At 36.9% G+C, this 18,966-nt stretch overlaps 1 protein-coding gene across 1 annotated transcript in view; it reads right to left on the bottom strand.

Moving 5' to 3' along the window:
- Positions 1-270: 270 nt before the first annotated feature.
- TTC8 (tetratricopeptide repeat domain 8) overlaps positions 271-18,966 on the bottom strand; it is a 40,739-nt gene continuing 22,043 nt past the window's right edge. The window contains exons 8-15 of the mRNA XM_066552618.1: positions 15,653-15,738; positions 13,521-13,608; positions 9,893-10,003; positions 7,171-7,310; positions 5,799-5,973; positions 4,394-4,516; positions 2,498-2,581; positions 271-875 (exon numbers count right to left, since the gene is read on the bottom strand). Coding sequence (XP_066408715.1) covers positions 759-875; positions 2,498-2,581; positions 4,394-4,516; positions 5,799-5,973; positions 7,171-7,310; positions 9,893-10,003; positions 13,521-13,608; positions 15,653-15,738 — 924 coding nt within the window. The 3' untranslated portion in view covers positions 271-758. The remainder of the gene's footprint in view (positions 876-2,497; positions 2,582-4,393; positions 4,517-5,798; positions 5,974-7,170; positions 7,311-9,892; positions 10,004-13,520; positions 13,609-15,652; positions 15,739-18,966) is intronic.

Below are 18,966 nucleotides of genomic sequence, written 5' to 3'. Positions count from 1 at the left end.
GATCCAAATATTTACTTAGCAATAGTGCTTATGTGGTAGCACATGTAATCACCCCATCAATGCCTTGTTCTCAACTATTAGCTCTTAATTCTGCAAGCTTCTAAATGCCCTTCTCCCTCACTGAGATCCAGAATAAACTCCCTCCTGGGTAGGGAGGAACACATGCATTTCTGTGATTTTGTACCAGTTCTGTGGAGTCTCTCAAAATGTTAAGACTATCAACCCAGATTTTCATGGCAATAAGAATGTAATTTAACTTACACACACAAATGAGACAAACCATACAAACTGCATTTATTTAACTCATACAGTACAAGGAATATAAGAAATTTTGCTTTACATATGTATTTAAAATTCTTTTTAAGTATTTTAATTTTAAAACCTAACATTCATTTAGAAAGTATACGATCAAAAGCCAACTTGAAAACCAGTTAGGAAGTATTTTTATTCTGTTTCTTCACAGATTGTCACACGGGAATGTTTAAAATCAATTTTTTTCTGCATAAAAGCCAGAAAAAAACCCCTTTTCTGTAATCTCTTGTGTACATAGCTGCAAAGTTTTCTAGCTGCATTTGAATAAGTGTTATCTTTTAAGATGATAAGAAATTGAAACTCAATCTTTTCTTGCTACTCAAAGTAACACAAGCTTTGCCACAGGAATGCATAAAGTATAGTTCATCTACTTTGAGCTGGTGCTCTCAAAATGTGCATGGGACATTTGCTCTGGCTAGCTTCTTACATAATAAAAAATTAGCTTATCAGAGCATAGCAAAGTGCTCCTTTAACTGTTTCATGAGCTGCTGTGTATCAACATGGCCTGGAAATGCTTCTTCAGACTTCTGAGCTGCTGTGTAACTTCTCTGAAGATCTCCAACCTGTAAAAAACACACAAACTGATTTAGAAAATCCAAGCAATGCAGTGTTTGTACTCTTTGCATTCTGTGCAGTACATTTCTGGTGCTCACAAATTTTAAGCACAGCTGGCCCAAAGAGCGAACAGTCAGAGTAAGGACATTTGGAGGCAGGATTGTGTCACACTTACATCAAGGGACGAGAAAGACAGAAATGTCATTTTAATGGCTGCTTCAAGACATCAACTTAATGTCTTGAAGCATCCATATTCCATTTCACCCAAATTCTTGGATACCATACCCAGTGCTTGAAGTATGGAGGAATAAAAAAATAGAAGTTTTGCTTTTAAACTCCATAGAAGTGCTATTGTACAAACAAACAAAACACAACCCATCAGGCCTCTGTAAAAAAACCACTGTGATTTCCTGCTTCCTCACAGAGATGCACAACAATGTTGGAGAGCTAAAGGTGCTCCTCTGTTGCTTTTAGAAGAAATTGTTCCCTACTCAGAGAACTTCATTTTTTTCCTAAATAGGCATCATTTTTTGGAAGGTTTAAAAGGAAAGCATCTCAGAAAGTGGGTTCAGCAAAAAAGAACCCAAAGATTTGGGAACACTTCTAGTAAAACTGATTACTCCTGAGTGGGAAAGGAGGAGCTATGGACAGCCAGGAGGCCTTTTTTGCTTGTGCATCACTCAACACAGATCTTCAGTGTGCCAAGAATTCTCTGAAGGAGAAAAAACCAAAGTCCTGCCCAGAGCAGTCATGTTCTGTAAACCATGGCCATACACTGAATTTAAGGATTGCATTACCCCACTGCACCAACACCTGGCTGATGTGGCTGGCTGTTTTCTTCTATAACCTGTGAAGAGTCCTTTGTGTAACAAGACATTTGCAGACTAGGATTTACTCCCCAAACAGTAAGTAAGAAATGCAATTATTCAACATCCTCTTGTGTTTCACAATGAAGGGGATACACTTACAAATTAATGGGTTATTCCCTTCTTAATGTGTGCACTTCAGCATCTGTAGGAGTGGAGCTGCCCACACAACACAGATTCATAACAGAATCATGAAGGTGTAGGCACAAGCAAAGAAGCAATTTTTTTCTTGTGAAGAAACAAGAAAAAAATTTATACAAGTTTCTCTTATTAACAGGAATGCTGGACACTGTTAACACAGTCTCTTAGACACTCTGCATGAAATAGATTATTAACACAAAAAAATCAGAGGTTGTAAAGCTGAATAACAGATTTTCCTTTTGAGATCAGTAAGATACTATCAGTAAAGGATATTCTTTCTATCATTACTAGTAAATCATATGATATTATTACACTTCACATTCTGAAAAAGCTCCTGACTGCAAAGACTGTAGATGGAATTGATCATCTTTCAGGCATTTGGACAATTATAAAGTTACTTCATAGCCAGTTGGCCTCATTTTTTCTCAAAAGCAAATATTGGAATGGCTACTTTGACACACTTCTAGGTATTAAAATGAAAATGTAATTTAGCATTTTCCTTCAGTTTATGTACTCTGTATTCTTTTGTCTTATCTATCTGGAAGTCTTAGTAATAACAATAAAAAACCAGCTGCCTCACCAAGGCTCAATTTTTAGATTACAAGAACAGGATAATGCATTACCTTCTCTGAGAGTATGGCAACATTGAAATGGGGCTCATACATGTGAGGTGCTAAAGATGAAGCAGTCTGCAGCAAAGCTCTTGCCTATACAGAGAAATGAAAAAAATAATATAGTGACATCTGGGAGGGAGAGTAACAAGAATCTAATGTAATATTCATAATCCTTAAAAGAAATCATCCTATGTTTACTAAGTCATTACTAAGAAAGCCATTTTCAAAAAGGTTACATCAATAGTGTAGGCATAACAGAATCAAATAACATTGAAATGAATAAAGACTTTTAGTTGAGTCAGAAAAAAAATTATTGGGACATACTAAATTAAGCAATTCAATTTTAAACCCCGAGGACAATACATAACATAAATTAAATAAAACTCAAAGTATTTAAAGAACACCCCACTGTATTTATCTGTTGTCTCTGACAGCTCTGTCTTAACCATCCCTGAAACCATAAATTTCATCATATAAATGACAGCTTTCACACTCAAACATTTAAATAAAATTAGGGGTTTTTTTCTCACTAGCAAAATAGAGGCATAAAAAGGTAAAACAAACTAAGTATCAGAGTGTATAGCTTCATGCTGTAAATCCAATGCAGAATTAAGGTCCACTTGTGAAAGATTTTACTAAAAAAACATGCAGAACTTAATGGGGAAAATTCCAAAATGTTTCAAAACAAAAGTAATTATAAACTGTGGCAAGACTGAGCTAGAAACTTATTAAAACTTCCTACATTTGAAAAATCTGAGTACATATAACAGTATTTATGAAAGATCATTGTGAAATAAAATCCAAGATAAGCAAAATGTAATCCCCTTTTTATTCTTCTGTGATTATTTTTATTGCCAAATTTATCCCAGTTTTTAATTATACACGTGATACAAGACGAAAACTGAAAATTTTAAGCTAAAAACTAAAGTAGACAGAAAGCTATTCTAATGGAAAGGCTTTGCAGTGCTAGTTATGAGCAACCAGAACTTCCACAATTGAGGGTATCCTCCACTAGGGAATCAAATGTCTAAAAATTTACTGATTATGAAACTGAAAATAAACCCAAAGTTTATCTATCACTGGAAACATCCAGTTCTAGGTTCATTTCAGTGTTTCCATGGTAATTGCTAGGTTATCTGAATAAAGTTAACTTCTGTCTAAGACAATCTGCTCTTAAAAAGGTATTTATAATTTATTTTAGCTCTATGATGTACACATGAATCCATCAAATTAGCTCGTTCTCATGAGGTCTAAAACAAGCCCACAGTAGTTCTGTCCAAAACTGCCCAAACAACAAGTATTCATTTTCCCTGCATGTGCATAAATATGGTTGCATTTATTCCACCATGCATGTCAATTATATATCTAAGCACAATATACTCAATATACTCACACTAGGTAAGATGAACCACCAAGCTCATTGATGCAAAGGTGTTTATCAAGAACCTGTTGCTTTCTGACAAAATTCTAATGTGATCTCCTTGCTAAAAAAGCCCCAACTTTCAAGATATAATCTGGTTGCTTTTTTCTGCCACCCAACAAAAGTATGTTATCTACATTTATTAACTGAATATACAGTCAGTTGTCTTTTAAGTGAAGATTTCAAAGCACAGGGGTTTGCTTTGGGTATCAATTTAAAAAAACAAGCAAACATCTCAACAACTGCAAAGTTATTGGAAACCTTGCTTGTCTTTGATGATTCATTTGGATATGCCAAAGAATAAGCAGTTTAATGGGAGATGGCATGACAATACACTGAAACATGTAAAATAGTCATCCACGGTTTCTGCCTCTAACAGTAAGTTAGACACTCATATGATGCCTCCACCCCAGAGAAATGACATGTTTGTTAAATACAAAATGCTTAAATGAAGCATTCTCCTTAGGCTGGGATTCAGCACTGACCTGTTCAGTGTGACCTTTTCTCATCTCCAGCACAGCCAAGTTGTTGTAAGCTTCTGCGTAGTCGTTATTGTTGACTAAGGTCAGCTTGAAACACTGGTAAGCCAGATTCAGGTCTCCTATGCCCTAAAAGAAAGACTGTGTTTTCATTTGTGAAAAGATTGGAAACTACATGCATCTGTTTTGGGTTTTGGAGTATCTTTTCACCATAGTGGAATGCAAATTACAATAAAAACATGCTGATCAGAAATCTATGTGCTTTCTTCCCAGATCCTCTCATTTTTTCTTTATTCTTTCTCTAGACAGAATCATTTCTCTCCAGAAGAAACTTCCATGCTTCAAGTGATATTCACTTCATCTAATTTAACTTTTGGATTATTAAAGTGGCATCTAAAGACTATGCTATCTGCTACTGTCTATAGCAGGGTAAGAAAAACTGAGATGTCTCCAGAGGGGAAGTCATCTTGCTTCTCTGTCTCTACACATATTTAAGTTAAGGAAGATTCACTCCTCAGATGGAGCAGCTGACTAATGCTACTGTAGTGTTAAGACTGACACTGACACAGCATTAGGTTAAACATCAAAAGTGACATGCTGAAAAATACAGGCACATCAGCTCAAATTTCAATCTTTAAGGCAGTAAAAATTACTGTGTTTATCCTAGCTGCAGTACTTGTGCAGTACAAGACACAGTTGTGTGTCTGACTCAAATGATTATCAGCAATCTTCAATCAACTGAAGACAACTCATGTTAGAAAACTCATGTCAAAAACCTCATTCAGCAAACTTATTCTGGGCATGTAGCTAAAGAGAAATCCAACACAACTTCTTGCAGAACATCTGGAAAAATGGGCAAGACTGTAAGAAAATTTGTGTAGAAATTTAACAGAGTTTATCACACAACTACACAATATTTCTATAGCTGCCTTTAAGACAGAGGAAAATACCTTCTCAACTATGACCTACTTAGTGCTTTAGTATTGGCTACTTGGTGCTGAATGTGTATCTTTATGACAAGAGAATCAGTCTAATTCTCCATGTAAAACAAATAACAGTTCCTAGAAAAATATCTTTAATTCCTTTTTTTTTTTTTGTCAGATTAGCTTGTTTTGCAGCCAAGGCCTTCAAGGGCTGGTATATGTTGTAATTTTTTTAGAATGATGGGAAGGTTAAACATAGTGGGGAGTGAGCATCTTTTAGCAGGAGAAAGCCACATTCTGTAAAGTACAGAGCTTTTTCTTTTGCTGCTTCTTTCCCACTGAAGTGCAAATAAACACTCCATTTGTACTAGACTTTATCGTGTACACTATCAGGTTTCATATTTCCAAGAAGGGAAATGACTCCTTCCTAGTTTTTACATTTTTTATAAATTTTACTTATTCAGAAAGATGGTTAATATTTTTCATACCACAGCCACATGTCCCAAGTTGTACCACACATCTGCTGTCTCCTCCTCATTTTCAGCCAAAAACAGTGCCCTTTCAAATGAAGATAGTGTCATATCATATTGCTGGGCATAGAAGCAACAGAGGCCCAGATTGTTAAAGAGCTGGCAGTTATAAACACCCATCTGCAGGAGCCGTCTAGATTGAAAGAAAACATTTGTTTTATTTTTTTTTTTTATTAATTTCAAGTAGGAGTTCTATTCTAAAAGAAAAAATTCTCTCCTCCTTTCTCCCTATTCTGAGAGGGTATAAAAACCAAGTGTTACAGTCTTACACTTGCTAGTTTCTAGAAGGACAGTGCAAGGTACTTTTTATTAGAATAACAACTGTGCAAAAGTCTGTGTAAATTAGTAATTTCTGTCTTCTTGGCTGGGTCTCATGATCTGACTTTACTGTAAGATAGAGATGTAGCAGACTTTCTCTTTCTGCTTTCCAATCCCTTGACATCAATCAAGCTGTAGTTTATTGCAGTTACTTTATATAATTCTTAAGACTTCAATTTTTTGCTTGATTCCCATCCTTCAGTACTGCTCTAATTAGTAACAGTATATTTAGAGGTGAATGTGTATTAATCTTACACATAAAGCATAAATCAGATTTTGATTCACGTTGATATTGTTTAATGTGTCTTTTAAAATGGAGATGTATTATAAAAATTCTATTTATTCATATTTATAGGAATAAACAGAAATGCTATGAGGGCCAGGGAAAAAGAGGGCTGCTGCCTGCAGCATGGCTGTGATTTTCTGAACCTAAAGCACAAAAGAGCTCAAGTCCAACAGAAATGCGATGATAGTGCTCTTGCTGACTTAATCTTCTCTTAGGGAGGGAATGGCAGGCTCCTTTGCACTCTGACTGTATTGGAATAAAAATCAAGCAGCAGTGTTAACACTATCTTTTCACTGCTTTCAGAAAAACACACAGGAAGCCCAGCCTGAATTCAAGTCAGGAATTTTGTGGTCACAAGACCTGGTCACTTCAGGTGGAGTAAAGGGCTCCTTGTGCCTTCTGTATGCAATTGAAGTTGAGGGTAAGATCCACTGTTCTCAAACTGCGAAAGAACTTTCCTTGTTTATTGGTTGAATGATAATCTATGTTGATACTTCTACATACTCCTCATATAATGATTACAAGTTTGTAGTGATGTACTTATCACTGTATAAAAAGATACAGAAATTGGAAACTGATTTTATGGTAATATTTGTCCAAATGCTCATTCATACTCTTGTGCCAATCTGCTGATTAATTTTTTCCCTACATTAAAAAGATCAACACTTTATATTACCTTCTCACATATTCTGTTCCCCCTCCCTCCCTCTCCCTAAGTACAGATACCTGTAAAACCGCAGAGCTATCTCAGGCTGGTCTGAATAAAAATGGTTACTGCCAATGCATGCGATGGCTTCCACATGAGTATTGTCTTGTTTCAACACGTCCTTATAGTACTCTGCAGCTGAGGAGATATTGTTCATTTCCTATACAATTGGACAAAAATTCCCATTACTTCTACTGTTTATCACCTATTTTTAATGTGGAACTCATTAAAATGTTAATCTACAGGGTGCTTTATCTATGCCCTGTAGAGTACCCAACTGAGATTAATTATATATACTCTTAAAGTTCTCTGATTGTACCATTCAACACCACTGTCTGGCATCTTCACAAGCAACACATATATCCATGAGAGGAATGTATAATGATTTATTAGTAATATCTTTACCTGAAATTACCTCTATGCCACAGCTACAACAAGAAATTTATTTGGTTTTTATTTTTTAGAAAAAGAGACAGCCTGTTGTATTGAGTTTGGAAGTTGAAGGGGGACTACAGAGGTGGCTTCTGTGAGAAGCTTCCAGAGCTTCCTCCACATCCAACAGAGCCAATGTCAGCTGGTTCTGGAATGAACCCAGTGCTGGCCTCAAGGCTGAGCTCATCAGAGAAGGTAGTTACATCTCTGTGATAACATATAACATATTTAAAAAGGAAAACCAAGTTTTTGTACAGATATAACTGTGGCCAGGAAGAGAGGAGAAAACATGAGAGCAACAACTCTGCAGACACCAAGGTCAGTGCAGAAGGAGGGGCAGGAGGTGCTCCAGGCACCGGAGCTGAGATTCCCCTGCAGCCCGTGGTGAGGCAGCTGTGCCCCTGAATCCTGTGGAGGTCAACAGGGGAGCAGAGATGCACCTGCAGCCTGCAGAGAAGTTCCATGCAGGAGCAGATGACCCTGCTGTGGGCTGTGACCCTGTGGCAGCTCTGTGCTGGAACAGGCTCCTGGCAGGACCTGTGGCCCCAAGAGGAGAGGAGCCCACAGTGGATCAGGTTCACTGACAGGACTTGTGACCCTTGTGACCTGGGGGACCCTGCTGGAGCAGCACCACGTGCAATAGACATTTGCCCCTCCTTGCACAATGTCTTGTGGCACCCAGAACTGTGCAGTTTCCAGCATAGCAACACAGAGCAGACTGACTTCCCCACACAAGGTCTCAACTATTTTCAGTGTTTTTTAAATCAAGTCATTAATTGCTCTGAACACAAACGAGAATATAATTACATATGAAAATCTATTATGTGCCTTTGAAAACAGGAATTGTGAATTCACCAAAACTTGTACTACCTAGGATATGACAGTTAAGAAAACTGTATTGTATATAAATACATGCTTGGATGTGTGCTACTTGGAAGATGATTTAGGGTAAACTCACTGCTACAAATGACAGTGTACTGAGGGGTGCAAGGCCCTGAGAATCTATCCCCTACAAGAAAAAAAAATTAGAATATCAAACTTGCTTCTGTGTTTATATAGGAAAAATTTCTACCTGTGTGATGTAGATACAATGTGATCCCAACAAAACTAAAGAAAAAGCCTTTATATAACCTCAGCAGTGTATTTAGCTAAAAAAAAAAAAAAAGAAAAAAAAAAGAATTTCTTGTGATTCAAGGAAATGGTGATAAAGAAGTCCCTTTAAAATTACGTAGTTTTTTTTAAACCAAAAACTTTCTATAACTCTTTGTACTCTCAAAAGTTAGTGACTGAGAAGAAAAGCTCTGATTAAGATGTCTGATACATATATTCCACTTGTGAGGCTATACAATGAAAGCCACCCTATGCTGCAGTGCAAATCTTTGCTAATGAAGCTATAATCCTTCATTCAAGTGTCAGTGCAAAACTAGATCCTGTCAAATATATTCTGCTCTTTAATAATTCCTTAAAGGGTTATGCAATGTTATGTATGGTTCTGCAAAATAACATCTATATTAAAAACTATTCAACAATTCAGAAAGAAAAGCCTCCAAAAATTATGCAGCTGTTTTTTTCTTGCTGAAGGGCAAAAAGGATTTAATATGAAAATGGATTAAGGCTTAGGGGTTAGATGAGAATGATGAGAACAGGACAGAATGCCAAGCATGAATATAGACACAAAAAAAAATTCATTACTTTGTTTTTAACATTTGTTCTAGAATAGCACTTGACCAATTTTAATGCAAAAACAATACAAAATCGACCGTTTGACGTGAAAATACAGAATTTTAAAACACAAAATACATGGTTACCATGCTAAAGTGAAACTACTTTATAACTAATCCTACTTAATATTACATTTACTTCCTAACTAAGAAACATTCACATTCTAACTGCTCTCAGAGCGTTAAGAGACCAATGACAACACATAGTGCTAATAAAAACAACACAGACAAATAAATTATTTTGCTGTTTAATTTTGCTGGTTGGTGACTTGAGCAGTTTTAGTATGATGAAATACATATGAACTAGCAAGGACAACATCTGGACAATTTGACTTAATATGGACTTGCTTCTGCATGCCAAGGGCAAATGGGATCTCACTGGTATGATTAATTGCTGAAACAAATAAGCCTGCAGGGCTCCCCTGACATTACCTTGTTACCTTTGTGGAAAGTTACCTGTTTTGCATTAGTGACACTGAAAATCAGCACAGTGGGTTTTTGATAACCTTAGTCATATTCAACTATTGCCTCTTTTCTTACTCAAGCAGCTACATTTGGCCCCTATAAGGATTGCATAGTGGGTGCATACCTCATAGATTCTGGCAATTCCACAAATAAGAGTCACTTCTCCAGGAAATCGCTCTAACCCTTGCTTGAAAAGGTTCAAAGCTGTTACAGGCTGATCCAAGCGCAAATACACCTAGGCAAATAAAAAGTGTATATAGATGTCAACTGTCTGACTTTTATACAGGTTCTGCTGTTTAACAAGGGAGATAAATAAAAGGGATGACACCTCCATTTATACAGGAAACCATTAGTTGAGATGATGAATAATACCGGGAAAATAATGGAGTGAATACTGAATAAATCTGTGTAATGAAGATAAAATACGCTACTTATGATAATTAAATTTACCTAGGATTGCATGATTAATTTGAATATTACTAATTTAAAATATCTTCTTATTTATTATCATATATAATATAGTTTGACACTGAGGTGAATTCATCACCTTGAATTAAAAAAAAATCACCCTGCTTAATGTATTTTCAAAAACTTGGGTTTAGGCTTGAAAGAACTGGATCTTCAGGTTGATAATGCTGGCATATCAAAATGTTTTTCTTAGTTGAATAAGACTGCACTCCACAGAGCAGTGACACTTTCAAGTTTCCTTACTGCTCAACCAACCTCCCTTGTCACAAACAATAAAGTCCTATGGAAAGAGGGCAGTTTTCCCTCTGTGAGTTTGGCTTCTGTGTTGATTATGAAAATGTGCAGTGTGGATAATAATTGTGTGAGAACTGGCCATTCAATATGTCCAGTGTTGATAGGGACCCCCTCAGCAGCTGTCTGAGAGTACAGCTGTAAAGCCCTCCTGCTGTGGGGTATGGTAAACACAGCTACAGCAAAGGGAAAAACCCTGCACTCATGCTTTGGGAAACTAGATGGCTACAGTGATTTCCCTATCTCCCACTGAGTGGAAAATTATTTTGTTGAAGAAATAGTATATTAATCAGTGCTAATATTTCATACTAGTAAAGAAGAGAAAGAATCTGTAACTGCTGTCCTGATACAACCTTTTTGTGATGAAACATAAAACAAATGTCAGTGTTAGCTGAACACCTGAGAAACCTCCAATTTCTGCTTTTGCCCTTAAACTTCATGGACTTCTGACTGCCAACAATTACAACTGAACATTGTTTTTTGCAATCCCATAGATATATACTGCTGTAGACACTTTCAAAGAATTCTTTTCTATGACCACTCAATGACATTCTTAATTATCAGAGAGCTGACACCTGTGAGTGTCTTCCAGAAAAGGGACTGCCATTCCAAGTTGGTCATTGGCAAAACGTTAAAACACAGGCATTTTTTACACTCATTCTGCTAATGTCACTCACATTTCCTGTATTAAGCTAGAAAATGAATGCCTTCTTGTGAAAATCTATAAAAGAGCAATGGTTTTGGAGGGCATGGTACTTAGTAGATTAGAACTGCATTAATTACATCATTAACCATGAATTATGCATCCAATTAAAAAAATGGACAGTCTGAAACTCTGCCCCTTTTTTATATTTTTATCTTTGTTTATGAAGTATGTTTTCTGAGCATTAATGACTTAAATCTGCTCTATTGCTTTATCTAGAGGCTGACTCCAAAATGCACTCACTTCAGATGCTAAAACCACACAGCCACAGTACTGTACTATGTAATTCCTATATCCAGTGTGATATCACACTATCCAACATCTCTGTAGACAGTAGAGCTGCTCTCTAGATAAATGGAAAAAAAAATTAAAAAATAGGTGGGGCAATTTCCATCTACTCACAGTTGCTTTGGGGAGACCTGCTCTTTAAAAGTACTACAGCTAATTATGGTTTATATGCTAAAAGGAGAATTGCCCCATTCTCTTTTTGGTCTCTCTCTTATCTCTTGTAAAAATATCCCATTTTTAGCTCTTCTAGGTCATGAAATACTTTGTAACTTCACAGCATGTCATGACTGCTTTAAAGATTCTTACTTTTTTTTCCCTTCTTTTGGTCTTTTATATTTTTGCAAACTACATTTCAAGGGAGAGATAATTTTCAAGAAAATATTATTAAAAACCCAGATAGATGTTGCAATAATGAATATATACAAAAATAACTAGTATCATAGTATCAGTATATTTCCATAGAACTTTATGCAATCTTATTATTTTTTAATGGCTGCTTAACTCAAGCCTGATTTTTTTAGTTCTGTTAAATTGAGCCATATCTCTGTGCCTTACTGTATTGCCTGTCCACTGACACTGAATTATGCTGTGCAATGTTTTATACTTGAGCAAGCTGGTCTATAGAGTGGGAGGTGGAAGTACAAATGCAGCTCCTGCCTGAGCTGGTACTGATGTAGAGGGATGCAAATCTCCTGTAATGAATCACTGTTTGTTAATCCAATTACTCTGCCATTTGAATAATTCTGTGCAGTTCATGGAGCGAGTCCAGAGAAGGGCCAGCAAGATGATTAGAGGGATGGAACACCTCTCCTAGGAGGAAAGGCTGAGAGAGTTCAGTCAGCCTGGAGAACAGAAGGATGTGGGGTCACCTAAGTGCAGCCTTCCAGCACTTGACAGGACCCTACAAGAAAGCTGAAGAGGGACTTTTTACAGGGACATGTAGTGACAGGACAAGGGGAATGGCTTTGACCTGAAAGATGGCATGGTTATATTAGATAGTAAGAAGACATTCTTCACTATGAGGACAATGAGGCATTGGAACAGGTTGCCCAGAGAAGCTGTGGATGCCCCATCCCTGACAGTGTTCAAGGCTGGGCTGGATGGGGCTCTGAGCAACATGGTCTAGTGGAAGGCACCCCTGTCCATGGGGGAGGGAGGGGGGGATTGGAACTGGATGATCACTGGCATTCCTTCCAACCCAAACTATTTTGTGATCCTATGTAGTTTGTAGAATAACTTGTGATAGAGACAGGAAAATTAATAAGCTTCAATGAACTTCAAACACAGTACTGAAGACATGTCTCTAGATAGCAATGATGATTATTTAAATACAAAACATAAATTGCTCAGGAAATGTAAAGCACATATGAATATTTGAATCATCCACTAGCAGTGATGACTTTTGGACAGGCCTGTGACAATGAGCTTATGGGGAACTGATAAAGAGCAACTGGTTTCATCTCCTTCTAGGACACATGGAAGAAAAATGCAGTTTTAGTTTCTCACAGGTCACCTTTTCTTGAATGTCTTAGAAAACATTTAGAATCAAATGTGTATCCTGGTAAAGAAGTAGTTCTGAGACTCAGCTGTACCACTTGTTCTTTTAAAGCTTTTAATGCCTTTATTTTGACAGAACATTCCCTGTTTCAAGGACTCTGACTGCTTTCTTTAAGCTCACTTTGTTTTGATTTTGCTTGTGAAACTAGGATTTTGAGCTTTGCTCTTTATTTACAGATTTATTGCATTTGTTTCCTAGGAGACCATATATAGCCACATTGTTCTTCATACTGAAACTCAAATAATTTTTTTAGCCACATAATCCTCATTGGAATTTAGAACAAAGAATCCAGTAACATAGAACATTTTTTAAATCTTGTTTGTGAAATCTGGGAGCTCTAAAATAATTTTGTAAACTATCGACTTCCACTGCAACGGTTAGCATGTATTGCCTCAGGCATGGAGACCACACACTTTTAAACACAATGATGTATCTGTGACTTACTTTTGCCAAGTACAAGATGGTATCAACCATGTCCTGCTGTTTAAGGGCTGACTTAAATTGCTTTTCAGCTTCACGATATAATCCCAACCTAAAGAGACAACAGATACATATAGAAGGTACTTGTTTACTGTTTTTTTTTTAAGATTTCTCATAAGCTTATTAAATAATGAAGCAGTTCAAACTAAACCAAACATAAACTACCTGAAAGCACACTTTATGACCACATATTTGTGTGCACGTTAACAAAAAACATGTCATTATTTAAAGATAACAAAACAACCATCCAAAACTATATAAAAGACAAATCCATGAATTTTGGCCCCCTCTTACTCATGCAGCCTTCTAGAATGGTGAATAATGACGTACTCATATTCACAGGAATTCCTCCTGCTCTTAAAACAGACAGTAGAAAATGAGCATTTAATGTCTCAACTCTACCCAAACTGCTTCAGACCAGAATTTTCTCGCCCATGGCAAAGATCACACAGATAATCTCCACTGTGAATGAACATCACAGGAGTCTATTTCATCTCAAAGGCATTTGTTTTGTATAATTACAGTCAAATGTTTTTTACTAATCTATAAAAGCTATGTAACTACAAATTAAGAGGACCGTGCAATTTTAACAACAGAAAATGTTCTACTTTCTCATATATAAATTGCTTTTTGTTTCTGTCAGCCAAAGAGCACATGCTTGCAGAAGAAACACAAAACACAAACAGAACAAGCCAGCTAAAATGAAGAGGCACAGCCAATGGGGACATAAGGTAGTTTGGAATCCTGGAAGCCCATGTACCTGCTTGGGTGCATTAGTCTCTATAACACGATTCATAAAAATTCTGAAAGTAATCAATGACCTCTAAGCTTATGTATTGGGTTTGCATGAGAAGGTTTTGGTAGCTGGGGGATTCAGGAACAGCTTCTATGAGAAGCTGACATGTCTCTGATGTGCAACAGAGCCAATGCCAGAGGGCTCCAAGATGGAATCACGGCTGGTCAAGGCTGAGCCCATTCATGAGAGTAGTGGTGCCTCCATAATCAGCATTAGGAATAATGTAACATGCAGGGAGAATACATTTAAGAAGGAGGAAAAAACAGTACAAGGGCAGGCAGAGAGTGGAGTAAGAATTTGTGGGAAGATCTCTACATACACCAAGGTCAGTGCAGAAGGAGCAGGAAGAGGTGCTCCAGAAGTTCCTCTGCAGCCCTTGGTGAAGACCATGGTGAGGCAGCTGTGCCCCTGCCCTGCAGCCCATGGAGGACTAAGAGGATGCAGAGATCCACCTGCAGCCTGTGAAGGAACCCATGCTGGAGCAGGTTGATGCCCAAAGAGGGCTGTGACCCCATGGGATGCCCATGCTGGAACATACTCCTGGCAAGACCTGTGGCCCCATGGAGAGATGAGTCCACACTGGAGAAGGGGCAGCAGGACTTGTGACCCTGGGGAGGACTCATGCTGGAGAAGGGAAGAGTGTGAGGAGTCCTTCCCCTGAGGGAAGCAGCAGAGACAAACTGACTGCAACCTCCATTTCCTGTCCCTCTGTGTTGCTGGGAAGGGAGGAGGTAGAGAAAACAGGGAATGGAGTTGAGCCCAGGAAGAAGGAAAGGGTGGGTAGTTGCTTTAAGAACTGCTAATATTTCTCATTATCCTATTCTGATTTGATGCTTGTGTATGGGGTGCCAGCCTTAAGCCTCATCATATTTTTAACTGGTACTTCTTGGGGAATACAATTCTGGCAGAAAGTGTCTAACATGAATGTTTTATTCTGTATTATTTCACCAATCTGAAGCCCTCATTGACAGATTATTTCTCAAATGAATACTGCAACATTTATTTTATGTGATCTGTTTTAACAATAGTTCTTTGCATTTATTGACTGACTTTTCAAATAATTATTTTAAAATCCATTAACAAAGGCAAAACTGCAACTAATTCAGTTACTCACTATGGATGCCTTTATCTCAAGCAGTGGTCTCCTTGTGCATTAAAGGAGATTCAACTGTAAGCACAGCACTCTCCAACAAAACCCTTTCTGAGCTATTTCTCACTGTTCAGCATTGCCCAACACACTCAGCAGTACAGGTTCTGCACTCACAATCACTCACCACAGAAGAAATGAACAATGGCTTACCTATAGTAGCACTTTCCAATTTGGACCTTCCACCACCAGTCCTTGAACTGTGCGTACTCAGTGGCAAGGGCTGCCAAATCTAGAGCCTTCCAAAATAAACCCATCATCTTAAAATTAATATTTACACAAAGAAAACACAGTAAAGATGTTTGTAAAGAGAAAATGTTGAGCAAAAGTCCAGTTAACTTGAGGAGGAAGCACTGCTTTTTGTTTATTACTTTTACAGTTCAGTGCCTAAAATAGCTGAAAGTATTATTTGTCCCTATAAAAATAAGCAATCCAAACAGTTTCTTCTAAATCAGAGAAAACAGAAAATTAATTTGATCAGACTCCTGCAGTGCCACTTCAGAATACACTATTTGCTTAAGCACAAACACTTTTTCCAAGCTTCCCATCCTTTTTCAGTAAAAGTTGTTAAAACCAAGTAAAGAAAAGAAATAAAAGAAGAGATAAATGAGTTTGAAATACTGCATAAATTTTCATGTCATTGCTAATATCAGGTTGCCATCACTTCTGGAAACTCTCAAACATGCACAATAAGAAATATTTCTTCCTTTAAAAAGTCTATAATGTAAACAATTATTTTATTACAGGAAAAACAGAGAAATATTCTAAGAAACAGATATCTGTTGAAGATGGTCGAGGTCTAAAATCTCTTTTGTCTGGTATACTGGAAAAGCAGGTAAGCTAATCAATGTTCTCTGATCAGCCACCACAGCCAGAATCTATGGCCTTTCCTTTTTTAGCTATAATTTCAACACCTCTGGTAAAACAAATATATGTCTTTTCTGTACCACAACCTACCATAGAAACACTTGTGTTTCTTTTTTTTTTTTTTAATTTCATTTTATCTCAGAACATATCAAAGCCATGTTATGTTTTTTATATTTTCAGGATATCATCAGAAGTAGGGTAAAAAGTTTTAGCACAGAGTTTTTATAACAAAGAACCAACTTTTCTTGCCTGCTTTTTTAGGTAAACATTTTGCAGACCACAGAAATCAGGAAAAAGTTATCTATTAGGAACAATATGTAAAAGTTATGTGCACCAGTCACCCAGTAGCAGATAAACTAGTAATTCCAGGAAAAATTAATCTGAATATTGAAATGCTGTAAGAGCCCAATTTAGTGACATCTATGCCTATGCTGGGTTTCTGTTCTTTCTGCTAGCAAAATGAGTCTGCAAGCAGTCAATGAGAATGAAAAAGTAATTTGTTTTCTGTAGCAATTCAAGATAAGTAGTTGCATCAGTGCTGTCCCTAAGATAAAGAGATAGCTGTCATCATTCCCTGCCTCTGTGACAGGAGAGAGAAAACTCAGGTAAAACTACAACTCTGAATTCATTGTTTCTTCAAGTTGGGTGGAATCCTTGAAGGCCTTAGATGGCAGCTCTTTTCTTGGTTGCCCTTTGTTTCTCAATATCTTTGCAAATTGCCCAGCAGGGCCTTTGGATGCTACAACTATAACGGGGAATAAGCTTGTATCAAGACAGAAATGGTCTGGGTACCCTTCTGGATAGATTCTTCCTTTCATGGGAAGGTACATAAGCAATTTTGTCCCAGTACTGGAAAATCTGCAAAAGTAATTGATGTTAAAACATTGGTTACTTCTGTTGCATTTACAGATGTTCAAACAATGTGGGTGACTGTCAAATACCGCACCTGCTTCTAATGCAGCACGAGCAGCCACTTCAGAGGGGTAAGGATCAGACTGCCAATACCATGCTGCAAAGAGCTTTCCTCAGAGCTCTCTGATGGCAAGGGCTCAAGAAGGAGGACTGAGTTTCAGAAAATGATCCCTTCTGCAGCTACACATTCAGGTTTCTTTCTGGTACCCTAATTGCTTCTGATAACTATTTTATGCAAGGCTAACAATTTTGGCTGTGATTGGAAAATGGGAACTAAGACTGCTTTAGGCTTAATAGACAGTAACATCAGCAGTTTATTTGTCAGTGCAGATCCTGAACTCTTCCTGGGGTCTTCTACTAGCATCAAGAAACACAGCATGACTTCATTTTGAAGTTAGCTTTTGAAATTTAATCCTGTTTTTATATTTTCCAATTAATGAAAAAGGAAAGGAATAAGATCTTGTTTCTGATACTTTACAAGTGATTACGACAACTTCAGTCAAAAAATCCAACCAAAGTTACAAATACTTCTTAGAAGTGTTTCCCTGAGAAGGCTTTGTGCATGCTAAGTTAAAAACTTTTGCTGGTACTACAAAAAAAAATATCTTTTGACAATGTGGCCCTTGAAATATTAGTAAATAGACTAAAATAGTCTTTTAAAAGTAAAACCTTTCAACTTGCCATGTCAATACGAACTGCTAGCATATTTAAATTTCAGTTTGCTGCAAAATTTGAGTTTTTAATTGTACAGTTTGACTACAAATCAATATTCAATCTGCACAATATGTTAATTTAAAATCAGTCTGTAAGAGCAGTAGTGATATGCCTGTCCTGCACTCCTGTGTGTTGCTGGACATTGGTGTAGTCATATTAATATCTGAAAGGGAAAAACAGGATGGATTTGGAATTGGCAGACACTGATATGCCCTTTTAAGGATTTTTGATTGCAATATGTGTATCAGTTCAAAAGGTACACTGCTTGTCCTGAAAGTTTTAATAAACTTTAGGATATAACTCATCATCTGGACATACTGATGAGCTGAAGTTGTTACTGTCTAGAGCACTCAGCATACTCAAGAATGCAGAGCCCATTTCAACAACAGTCTTAACCCTGAGAAGCTTTTCAGAACAAATTTTTTTACTTCCAGTTCTTATGTTTGTGAAAATAAAAATGTCTAAAAACCCTGATACTTGGTGGATTTTTTGTTTCTTTTTTTAAATTTTTTTTAAGAATTAAAATTAATGTAGATTCTTTAATTGTATTTAGCATGATTCTGAGTTTCTTTTTTTTGCCATTATTTCCCTTAGCTAAACTGTGTTATAACTAAGACTTCCAAATTATCTACCAGCTGTAACACAGTATAAAACAGCCTGTAGGCTTGTGGCAATTTACTATTATATTACAAAATTAAATTGGTAAATGTACAGTTGTTTGACACAGTAATTTCATACAGAGTATTGTGTGCACCTAGAAATTAGATAGATGGAAACAATAGTGAGCATCTGCTGCTTCTTTCATGTGCTGTTGAATGGCTGTAATTTTCCCAGCAACAATTACTGACTTAAGTCTTATTTGTAGACAAATCAACACCAGATAGTCTATAAAATAGCTGAGGAAATGACATAAGCCATAGTCAATTTAACACAATTTATTTTGGTGAGTCTAGTCTGGATTTCTATATTTTGTA

The sequence above is a fragment of the Molothrus aeneus genome, chromosome 6 (assembly GCF_037042795.1).
Source record: "Molothrus aeneus isolate 106 chromosome 6, BPBGC_Maene_1.0, whole genome shotgun sequence".
Classification (NCBI taxonomy): domain Eukaryota; kingdom Metazoa; phylum Chordata; class Aves; order Passeriformes; family Icteridae; genus Molothrus; species Molothrus aeneus.
This window is presented reverse-complemented; position numbering and strand designations above follow the sequence as displayed.